At 39.0% G+C, this 12,286-nt stretch overlaps 1 protein-coding gene across 1 annotated transcript in view; it reads left to right on the top strand.

The window, feature by feature from the left end:
* Positions 1–12,286, top strand: part of LOC139721905 (complement factor B-like) — a 57,971-nt gene that overhangs the window by 38,215 nt on the left and 7,470 nt on the right. Inside the window, exons 15-16 of the mRNA XM_071633230.1 lie at positions 3,152–3,251; positions 4,497–4,688. Coding sequence (XP_071489331.1) covers positions 3,152–3,251; positions 4,497–4,688 — 292 coding nt within the window. The remainder of the gene's footprint in view (positions 1–3,151; positions 3,252–4,496; positions 4,689–12,286) is intronic.

Genomic DNA, 12,286 nt, shown 5'->3' with positions numbered 1-12,286 from the left:
TATCTCAGATATCAACAAACAGTAACGAAAATGGTGGGGATGGCGGGGGCTCACAGCAAAAGGGTAAAGAGTATTATAATGCATCTTACAGTTCCTTTCATTGATTCTATGAATGTAATTTGGTTTCCTGATACTGCGAACACGCATTATAATTTTATTCAAAAATACTTGATTGACTCAATCACTGTAAATGGACGTTTCCTTCACGTTTCAAAAAAGAATCCCTTAAAATGCTTTGATAAATGACTTGAACAAAACCGAATAACCATTTTACATGATCATTGTTGAATTAAAAAGCGATATTGATATACAGGATATAGTAGAGCAATTGATGATGATAATCTTAAAGAGAGAAATGAACAACAAGTATAGTGTTAAGAGTGCTGCGCTCTGCCCCTTATTCGGGACTATACTGGTGGACTGCAACAAACAGTATATCATAAGACCATATCCGATGCAAGGAGGGGGGGGGGGGAGGGAAATGGGCTCTTCCCTTTCCACTTTTTGCAAAATACATGGGAATAAATATTGTGCAACCCCTTTGAGGCAGCACCTTTTCCCTCCCCACTTTTTTTTTCACACCGGACGTGTTGCCGGAGGGGACAATAGAGAAAAAGTTAGAAAATGGTAAAGTTTTTGCCAATTGCAAGTTGTACCAGAGCGCTTTCGTTTTGCTAGCCGATGAAACCTTGAAGTGGAACGTTGCACCGGCCATGAAGACAACCGCACAGTGGCAGAAATGTCTGAAAAATGGACCTATGTAGAATTTGGAATTTAGAAGTTAAGGAAGTTTCGTATGTTTTGGCTAAAGAATGGTATTGGTGAAGCCACATCATGAAGATTAGCTGAGGTAGTGGTATCATCACCTTGCATTTCTCCCTTCAGCTGCCCCTATGCCTTCCTAGATGAAAGTATATAGGCCCTACAGCATATCCTCCTTTCCGTAAATAGATGATTATCAACAACGGACGTAGGCCTACCTGTCTCCCGACTGTCGGAAATTGCCAGGATATTCTGTTTAAAAAAAAAATGCAAGGGATACAAGCTCTTCTATTTTTTTTTTTCGGTTGAGTAAGAAACCAAATTGGTTGTGTTTTGAATGTTTGATTTTACTCTTGAGTGTCCATGCATGTGTTAACGTGAACATGGTATGAAGTTGCACTTGTATAGTTTATAATGTAAATTATGGATGAGTAAATCATTTGATCACTCAAATTGTTTTTAAAACATGATGATTTATATGGGCTCCTCAAAGTTTGGTTTGGTTTGCTTTGGTTTGCTTTGGTTTGCTTTGGTTTTATTTCTGTCTTTTTCCAAATTATACATAACAAAAGAATACATAGATTTAGAAATCAGCATTACACGACGCATAAGCTAGAATACTGTCTTACAAATTTATTGAAAGTACGTGCGTACACTATGAACATGACAGTATTCAATGTATGAGACGTATAGCATAACACCACTCACAATGAATGTTCAGAAGGAAATCGTGGAATTAAAAGTTGTAAAAATTATCTAAATGATGACTGATTATTAATTCAGAATATGTCATGTCGTTGCAATAAATGAATTTCAGGAAAAACAAATAAAAGAGGGGGATTTTAACTCTTTATGTGCCACGTTCGCACGTCCGACTCAGTCGACGGCGTGCCAACTTCGCATATTCTGCTCAACAAACAAAGCCGCCAAAACCGATCGATAAATCCGCTAATCACTGCTAATCCCGCGGCACAATGAAAGCGTATCTCGTGCTTTTGTTTCTCTCATACGGCTTGCATTCTATGTGGTGATTGACTATCAAGCGGTGTTCCCAACTAGATTTGCTCGTACATTCTAATTTACTGTCACGATTTTACGTGCAAAAGTCATGCCTTTACAGTAATGTAGCAAGTGGTCATTTAAAAGAAAATTGAAAATAGATTCGTCATATAATTTATATCGAAACAAAGCTTGGCATTCCTCTTTAACTTTGCCTGCTATTATGGCCATCTTAATAGAAATTTGTAGAAGTTATACAAATTGGAAAAACAGAATTCCTTGACTGCATGACTCCCTTCCTGTCTCAGAATAACGTGGCACACAGGGGTTTCCACCGTGGCACATAAAGAGTTAATGAATTAATTTTAGAAGTGAACATTTCTATACATTGTAATTGAGTTATAACAGATAAAGCAGGAGACCGCGATCATAAGCAGCAACTCGACATGGATCGAGGCCTCGGGGTAAAATTCGAAACTTAAATTCGATTTACATAACTTTAAAACGGACGTGTCTACAAAATAGAATCAATGATCATTTGAATCGAAAATATCTTTGTAATTTGTGAGATCAAAGAGGATAGAGGGAAGATTCAAAATAGTTATCGTTTATTTGTTTTCAATAGGCATTCTTTACTATATAATATTGTACTGCACTGCAAAAAGTCCGGTGTTAGATAGTGAACACCGAGCTGGTGTTAAATTTTCGGTGCTCATTTATGGTGTTAAATTAACACCTACGGGTGTCATTTCCAAATTTTAAACTGTTTTTTGAAGAGTTTCTTAGTAACTACACTTATTGTTGATTTTTAATTCAAACAAGACGATCAAGAATTTTACATTAAAATACTAGATTTTTGAAAAAATGTGAAAATAAATTTACACCAAAGTAACACCAGCTGGTGTGGTCCCTTATTGAAGCTGGACGGGTGTTAAACCATTGATATTAACACCAGCAAATATCAAATCAACACCATGTGGTGTCATTTTTGAATTAACACCTGTACAGTGTCAAAATAACACCAGGTACAGTGTCAAATTAACACCACGAAGTGTCAGGTGAACACTTTTCAACACCATTACAGTGCATTTTTAACACCTGTGGGTGTGGTCCTTTATTGAAGTTTGATCGGTGTTAGATTTAACACCCGTGGTGTTAAATCTAACACCGATGTTTTTACAGTGTGAGGTGAGTGCTAAGCCGTGCTGTGCATGGCATGCATGGGCTGTGATGTGCATGCAATGCATTCAGTATATAGACAATGGATGAAGAGCACAGGGGAAGTAAATGAGGGGAGAGTTTTTATTATTATTATTATTTTAGGAAACATGACATGACTATGTGTGATTGAAACCATTTAAACTTTTGCTATTTTTCCTTCCCTATCTAGCGTTTCGACTGCGGTGGTACGTTGATCGCAAGGAATTGGGTTCTCACTGCCGCTCACTGCATTAATCAGACGAATATAACCGACTTTACTGTCCTTCTTGGTAAGTACTTTGAAATGTAGTGGATGTTTTTACAGTGACGACTGTGAACGGAATTTTAATGTGTGGTTTCTAAATGCTTTCTAAATGGTTTACTTCTTTGTTCTTGTTTAACATTCATTCACGGTACAGGCGAGCAGGCTTCTTCAAAAATTATTGCATCATCTTTATAAATGTACAGCATAGATTCGTAAATACACTATGGAATGACTCTGACTGTGAGTATAGTAATAGAGATTAATATGTACAAGAAGTTATTGATAAATCTAACGTCAATGAAAATAGCATACAATGTATACCTTCTGAAAAATCTGCGGATCACAGATGGTTGCACTAACTAAATGTAATTCCAATGCATATTTTGTTTACATAATATTATATTTTATGGATTTGAGGTTTGTATTTTGATTTAGACAACTGTAAACACTGCAAAAACATCCGTGTTAGATTAAACACCATGGGTATTAAATATAACATAGATTAAGTGTCAATAGAGGACCACTCCCAAAGGTGTAGAAAGTATGTTCAACTGGCAATTCGTGGTGTTAATTTGACACTGTAGCTGGTGATTTTTTTGACAATGCGCTATAGTGTTAATTCCACAATGGCATCGCAAGGTGTTGAGTTGATATTGCTGGTGTTAATGTCAATGGTATATCACCATCCATTGTCAACAGGAGACCACACCAACTGGTGCTACTGTGGTGTAAATGTGTTCATATCTTTTTTTTTCTTTCCAAAATCAAGTATTTTATCGGAAAGTTCTCAATCGTCATGTTGAACTTCAAAATCAACAAGAAGAACAGTAACTATAGGAAGAACATATCAAAAAAAAAATACATTTTAAGTGATACCCGGAGGTGTTACTCTAACACCACAAATGAGCATCGGAAATTTAACACCAGCTTTAATACCATATTTAGCACAGAACTTTCTGCAGTGAATAAATTGCTTATTCTGGGCCCTGTTGCATAAACATTGAAATCAAACATAAGTCAGAAAAATTAAGCATTATATACATTTCTGAAAACTCTATTGCGATTGATTCCATCTTCTTATGCAACAGTCAAGACAGTGCTTTTTCAGAGTTTATCTACGGACTGCGCAAGGACCACAAAAACAAAATCCAAAAATTCATACATGACACTATTGATTTATGTCGGGTTATGATATTAAATTTTATATAGTAGATTGTCTGGAATGCCCCGTTAATGTCCCAGGCCTATCTAATCTGCACTGTTTTTCAAGGGCTCACCAATCGTAAAACCGACGAGCACGATGAAAAATCACAGGAGTTTAACGTCACCGAAGCCATTTGGCATGAAGACTATTGGAAGCGTGATGTCCCCTTAGATGATATAGGCCTTCTTAAATTGAATCGCGACGCGGTGCTTGGCCCTTACGTCAGAACTGTATGCCTTCCATATGGGGAAAATACAGGTATGTCTTCATAATTCTATTTCAAATTTTGCATGTATAGACGATGACATCAGTTTCATACTTCGCAGCAAAACATGTGTGGCATTGACGATTAACATACACTCTATTTTGGAAAAGGGAGGTGATAGCCAATATTCCAATTACGTACTATTTTTGTGTGCACGTATGTACGTATGTATGTATTTGCAATACATTGATACAATAATATATATACATATGTATACGTACACACACACACACACACATATATATATATATATATGTATATATATCTAGTATGTGTGTGTGTGTGTGTGTACGTATATATGTAAACACAAGTAATATGTATTTTGCTGTATTCTATATTCTTTATTCTATTTTGTATGACGTGCATTGTTGCTTCAAGGTGGTTATGAGAAAGACTCAAAAGACTATAGTAACTGCATGGCAAGGAGATCCCTTTTGATCAAACTCAGTGATTGGGTACTTAGAGACTGAATGTCGGCAGATATTTTGTCCCTCTTGGCTCACTTTTGAAGAAGATCTAATCCATGCTTAGGTTAACCCTATTAAGCCCAAGCTATTTTGACCCTTCGCAGCCGGGGGGGGGGGGTCACATTTGTGCGCCCTATATAACTTGTTTATTATTTGATGTATCACCATATTTGGCAAATGGGTAGAGTAAGTCATACTCTATATACATGACCACACACTCTTAAAACATCCGAGTCAGAAATGACCCGGAACTGGGTCCGTTGGGGTCACACACCGTTCCGGGTCAGAAATGACAAGGAATGGGGCAACGGCGTAGCCAGGATTTCATCTTAGGGGGGGCGGTTAGTCTGCGAGGGAGCGAAGCGACCGAGCCCGAGCGAGCGGAGCGAGCGAGGGGGGGGGGGGGGAGGGTGTGGGAGGGGGGTGTCCCCCCTCCCACGGTAAGAACTTTTTGTATTTTGATGTTGTAAATGGTGCAATTTGATGCATGTTTTTGCGCGTTTTATCGACGTGAAACAGTCCCACTTGTTTAAAGTAGCAGTTTATTTTGATGTCGATTATTATTGAACAATTTGCCTGTAAAATGGTATAATTTAAATACACTTCTTGTATCAATTCTTTTCACTGAATCATGAACGCGACTGAACCCGAGCGAGCGGAGCGAGCGAGGGGGAGGGGAGGGTGTGGGAGGGGGGTGTCCCCCCTCCCACTGTGAGAACTTTTTGCATTTTGATGTTGCAAATGGTGCAATTTGATGCATGTTTTTGCGCGTTTTATCGACGTGAAACAGTCCCACTTGTTTAAGGTAGCAGTATATTTTAGTGTAGATTATTATTGAACAATTTGCCTATGAAATGGTATCATTTAAATACACTCTAGTATCAATTCTTTTCACTGAATATCATGAACGCGACTGAACCCGAGCGACCGGAGCGAGCGAGGGGGAGGGGAGGGTGTGGGAGGGGGGTGTCCCCCCTCCCACGGTAAGAACTTTTTGTATTTTGATGTTGCAAATGGTGCAATTTGATGCATGTTTTTGCGCGTTTTATCGACGTGAAACAGTAACATTTGTTTGGTAGCAGTGTATTTTGATGTAGATTATTATTGAACAATTTGCCTATAAAATGGTATCATTTAAATAATCTTCTTGTATTAATTCTTTTCACTGAATATCATGAACGCGACTGAACCCGAACAAGCGGAGCGAGTGAAGGGGGAGGGGAGGGGGTTGTCCCCCCCTCCCACGGTGAGAACTTTTTGCATTTTGATGTTGTAAATGGTGCAATTTGATGCATGTTTTTGCGCGTTTTATCGACGTGAAACAGTCCCACTTGTTTAAGGTAGCAGTTTATTTTGATGTCGATTATTATTGAACAATTTGCCTATAAAATGGTATCATTTAAATAATCTTCTTGTATTAATTCTTACACTGAATATCATGAACGCTGTCTGTTCAGCAATCAAACAGAAAAAGCATGCACACGAGGGTGTAGATAGGGGCATATCCCCTCCCACACGAACGTGATTTTGCGTTTTCAGACCTGAAATTCAGCGATCTGGTGCACATTTTTGGTGCAATACTTTTTCATGGAAGTGTTAAAATCACGGAATTTAGCTCTTATTCCGAATGTGCACCATCTGTGTGTATGTATAAAGTCTAGTGAGGTAGAGCTTAGGAGAAGGGGGATTTCCCCTCCCGCTCGCGGAGCTTTTGCGTTTTTAGAATTGAAATAAAGCGATCTGGGTATATAGCCACAGTCTACTTCTATGCATGGCGGAAGGGGAGGGGGGGGGGAGTGTTATCTCCGCCCTTCCCTTCCGATGGAGCTTTTGCCTTTTTAAGGTTGAAATTGACTGAGATATCTCGTATACGCATATTTAATGGAATCAACATTTGGGAAATCACAAAAAAAAAAACTGATGGGGGGGGGGACTGAGGGAGGAAGGGTCGATTAAAAGGGGAAACTCCCCTTATACATGAGGTAACCTTGAGTTTTCGGAATATAAGTGATAAGTCTTGTGCACTCAGAATTATTCATAATTTTTTTGCAAATCTAAAAAGTGTACTTAGCTAGGGAAAGAGGCACAGAGGGGGAGGGTTTGGGAGGTGGTCTCCCCCTCCCAAGCACGAGAGATTTTGCATATTTTGAATTGAAATTCAACGATCTGGTGCACACTTTGAGTGAAATATTCAAAAAAATATCTTATTTGATGAAAGGTTGCAAAGGAGACCCGCTTCATGTGCATGCATACAGTATACACGCATTTTTTTTTTCCGCCTCCCAAATCCCCGGTCCAAATCTTAGGGGGGCGACCGCCCCCATCGCCCCCCCCCCCCCCCCCCCTGGCTACGCCAGTGGAATGGGGTCAGATATGACCCATTCAGAGTCATGAATTGGGTCATGAATTGGGCCAATTTGGGGTCTTCATGACCAAATGCCAAGTCATTTTTGACCCGGAACGGTGTGTGACCCAAACGGGACCCAGTTCCGGGTCACTTCTGACTCGGATGTTTTAAGAGTGTACATTTGAATTTTCTCATGGTCACCCACGGAGGGCGCTATTTACCAAAATATAAAGAAATTTATAGAAATATGCTAAAAACTTGATTTTTCTGCATAATTTCTTTATCCCCATTATATATGTCTTATTATAGACCAATAATTTTCATATTTGCCACAAAAGATAAGCAAGTGGAATCTTATCATTTGTTATGGTTCAATTTCTCAAGGTCACCACATGGAGTTGCGATTCATATCAACATAAAGAAATACATTATGAGACCTGAGAAGAAATGATTAGAATGGGCACATGTATAGTCATAGTTATGACATTTCATATTATCATAATAGTGGAATTTTGAGACTGCAGATTCATAATATGATAAACTGATGATATTAAAAGCATAACTTGGCTGAAGGAATCAAAATAACTCAAAATAGAAGGGCAATCTCTAGAAAATACTATTTTTTTCAATTATCTCTATCATATAGATTGTTTTATTCTTTTGTCACATAAAAACAAAGGAAATACTAAGTAAAACTTTCCGGAACAATGATTACTTCAAATTTTGCTTCTTCAACAAATTTCATCCAAGAAACACCCATTTCATACACTGTAATACTCTTAAATGAAATGGGAACAGAAAAAAAAGAGATTCAAAGTCTGACTGACATGGTTATCAGTTTATGGTCGCCATGGCAACCAGCAACATTAAATATAGCTGAATTATATATCAAAATGTTCGCAATACGATTTGAGGAAAAATCACCAAATGTGGTTGAAATCGAATAAAGGGCGTTGGAGTTGGAGGGCACATTGTGCCCCCCCCCCCTTGGCTTTATGGGATTAATAGTAACGGTAGAACTCTGTGGGAGAATAGCAAGGTTACAAGTTAGTCCGGCAAGTAAGATGTTACCCTTTGTGTATAAAACTATGTCAATACCAAGTATTATCACCATAATGATCATAACTATAGCTCTTTCAATATTGCCATGGTAATTATCATCATTATCATCATGCTAATTATGTAATTACATCAGTTAATATACCAAGAAGATGGATCCCACCTCCCTGCATACCATGCTGAAGTGAAGGTCCTTATGTCAGATATTTGGCTCCGGCTGGATTTTCGTGCCAAAATTGTTTTTTATTGGCTAACTTTGTCAACTTGGGGGGGGGGGGGGTTGCTGATTCCGAAATTTAAGAGTACTATATTTTTCCGAACCCATAGTCTGCCGCCACTTTGAAATTCAAAAGGGCCGCCGCTAATAATGAGTCTTTTGCCTTTTGCTCGACTTGTAAGGAATGAAAATCACATTAATTAAATGATGCGTTACCCATGTTTCTGATACCACAGATTTCACTAAAATCATCAGCCATGTTTCACCTCATCAGGCTTGGAAGCCATTTTGAATTTCAACATGGCCCCCAATTCAAAATAGGTTTTGTGCTATATCTCAACTGAGTGATTAAAAGCATTGAGATTGGTGACGCTGCTGGCTGCCATGTTGAATTTCAATGAGGCCGCCAATTCAGAATAAGCTTTGTCCTATTTCTCAAATTGTGAGCAATGATTATCATTAGAATCGCAGCAATATCCATGTCTGTGATACCAACAATCTGGGCCCTGTTGCATAAAACCCTTACCGCTGGACTTACCGCTCCTTTCTAGCGGTAAGTCTTCAAATTAGCGGTAGATTTTATAATCCTTGATGCTGATTGGCTGTGACACCTTATTTTGACGGTAGTTACCATTGAAATTCAACGGTAAGTTTTATGCAACGGGCCCCTGGTAGGCTACGGTCACAACTCAGAGCGGCGACCGACCGATTTGTAGCCTGCTCCGTCGCTGCTGAAATTTTGGCACCGCTCAGCGGTTTTTGGAGATGCTGAGCAGGCTGTAAAACCCTAGCGATGTCTGAGCATCGCCATGTCGATTTCCCGTCGGTCACCGATCGATTTTCAGTACAATTTTGGCGAAATATGGGGATCTGCAACGCGCAGAGTCCGAGCAGTCACCGAGCGATGTCCCATCGGCAACTGGACAATCTCCCACCGGCCACCGGCCGATTTTTACGAATTCAGCGACCGACGGGTGATCGATATTAAAGTCATCTACCAGCGATCCGTAGGCGTACCGACGGCCACCCGCCGGTCTCTGCCGGAAATTTCTCACGAGCTATTTGTGTTTATTAATGTACCAATGTGATTTGTGATGTGTTAATGAATTAATTGATTAAGATAAAACTCGAGGCAAAAGATCTAAGAGTTAGATTATCAACTAACAAACCTCACCTATGTCATACCACAGATAACTAGAAATTAGGAAATAAAACAAAAGGGAGGAACACCCAAAATGGAAAAAAGATTGGAATAGATTGGATTTTTCCAAAATATCTTGTTTGCTTCTATATTTTACAGTATTTTTATATGCCTATTTAATTTCATATTTTACTTTTCTCAATCTCTTGACATTTATTTCTTCTTCAATCAATAGGCCTTTAATGAATGATAAGGTTACCAAATCAAACCGTATTCCACTACGTCAACATATCAACACTGACTTTTAGCTTTCATTTCTTTTGCCCCAAAGTGGTTGCCTTTGACTTCCATGTCCCTCATGTTGGTTGTCGAGATGTTGAGATGCTGAGATGTTGGTGGGGTTTCCTTGCCTCTTATCCCTCCCCCTGCTTCTTCCAAATTACGCTAGATTATCTTCTCCATGTATAGTCCCTGGTTTCCTTCAGTGCTTCTGTCATTTTTATCTTAATATTTTTAGTCCCTGAATCGCTCGACGGCGACTGCCCGATCTATTCTCTTGGTTTTCTTCTGTGCTGTTGTCATTTTTGTGTCCATTATTTTTGTTCCCTAAATCGCTCGGCAGGGACCGCTCGATTAGGTCAGTGCCTGGGCGGTTCCCGCTCGGACACCGAGCGTATTTTGGGCAGCAAGTGAAAACTGGTCGGTCGCCGCTGAAATTTTAACTCCGCGTTAAAACTTAGCGGCGACCGACCGATGCCCTAAAAATCAGCGGCGCCTGGTCGGTCTCTGGTCGGTCACCGGTCGTTGTCAGACCGGTTTTGGCTAAGAACTCGCCGACCGGTCGCCGAGCTGACTGATTTTGGGGGTTGTGACCGTAGCCGTAAGTTAATTCTAGAGTCACACACGGCCGGGTCACAAAACAGATTTGATCCAGGTGAAAATGAGCCGGATAAGTCCCAGAATGGAGGGTTATTAATAATAATAATAATAATAGTGGCTACTTGTATAGCGCACAGGTCCACTTTTCAGTGCTCATGGCGCTTCAAAATGAAAAGATATCATATATTTACATGCATATACAACAAATAAGAAAATGGTAAACAAAAACAAATATATACCAAATAAAGAATAAAACATATACCAATTAAAAATACAATATTGATCCAATATTAATGACATACAGCAATTACAGTCCTCAGTATGAAAGGAACAGATAAGTTTTAAGTTTGGATTTGAATGACTCTGTGGATGACAGTTCCCTTAACTGAAGAGGTAACTGATTCCACAATTTCGGTCCCATAACGGAAAAAGCACGATCACCATACCCATGTTTTACTCTGGGTGTTTGGAGTAAAAATGCATCTGATGATGAACGTAGCCTTCGTGCCGGAATGTATTTTTGAACAGAATTACTTATGTATATTGGGGGAAAAGAATGAACTGAATGATGTACTAATAACAGAATCTTGAAAATAATCCTTTTTTCTACAGGTAACCAATGTAAGGAACGGAGAACTGGTGACATGGAATCAAACTTAGTAGTAAAAGTTAACAATCGGGCAGCAGAATTTTGCAACCGTTGAAGTTTTGTGACATCCTTTTTTGAAAGATTACACAACAATGAATTCGAAAAATCCAACCGAGAAGAAATCAAAGCATGAATAAGTATCTCAGCTGCAGATTTAGACAAATATTTCCTTATGAAACTTAAATTACGCAACTGATATCGAACATTCCGCTGAATATGAGTTACATGACTTCGAAATGACATTTCCTGATCAAATATGACACCTAGATTACGTGCTGTTTTCGACGGAGTAATGCAAGTGCTACCGATGTTGACATGACATGACTGATAATCAACTTTGCTTAACATATGCTTTGATCCCAATAACAGAAACTCAGATTTATCATCATTTAGTTTAAGGCCATTGGATGTAAGCCAGATTTTCAGGTCTTGCAAACATGCTTCGAGTTTTGCAATGGCGGATGACAATGAAGACACAGTGGGTTTAAAAGACAAATATAGTTGTATATCATCCGCATAACAATGATAACTAATACAATGCTTGCGAAATACTTCACTAATTGGTTGCATATACAGAGAAAAAAGCAGCGGGCCTCCAACAGAACCTTGAGGTACACCAAACCTTGTCATAGTTTTACAAGAGGTAGAATCACCAATTCTAACATAATGAGATCGATCACATAAGTAGGATATAAACCAATCAAGAACAGTTCCTTTGATGCCCAAATATCTCAATCGTTGAATCAGAATAGCATGATCGACTGTGTCAAAAGCTGAGCTCATATCAAGCATGATAAGAGCAGTGATGTTACCACTATCTAATTCTCTGAAC

This window comes from Diadema antillarum, unplaced genomic scaffold, assembly GCF_040938485.1.
Source record: "Diadema antillarum isolate AM-2024a unplaced genomic scaffold, OU_Dant_1.0 scf00000151, whole genome shotgun sequence".
Classification (NCBI taxonomy): domain Eukaryota; kingdom Metazoa; phylum Echinodermata; class Echinoidea; order Diadematoida; family Diadematidae; genus Diadema; species Diadema antillarum.
The sequence above is the reverse complement of the archived record's forward strand: the minus strand, read 5'-3'. Positions and strand labels throughout refer to the sequence as shown.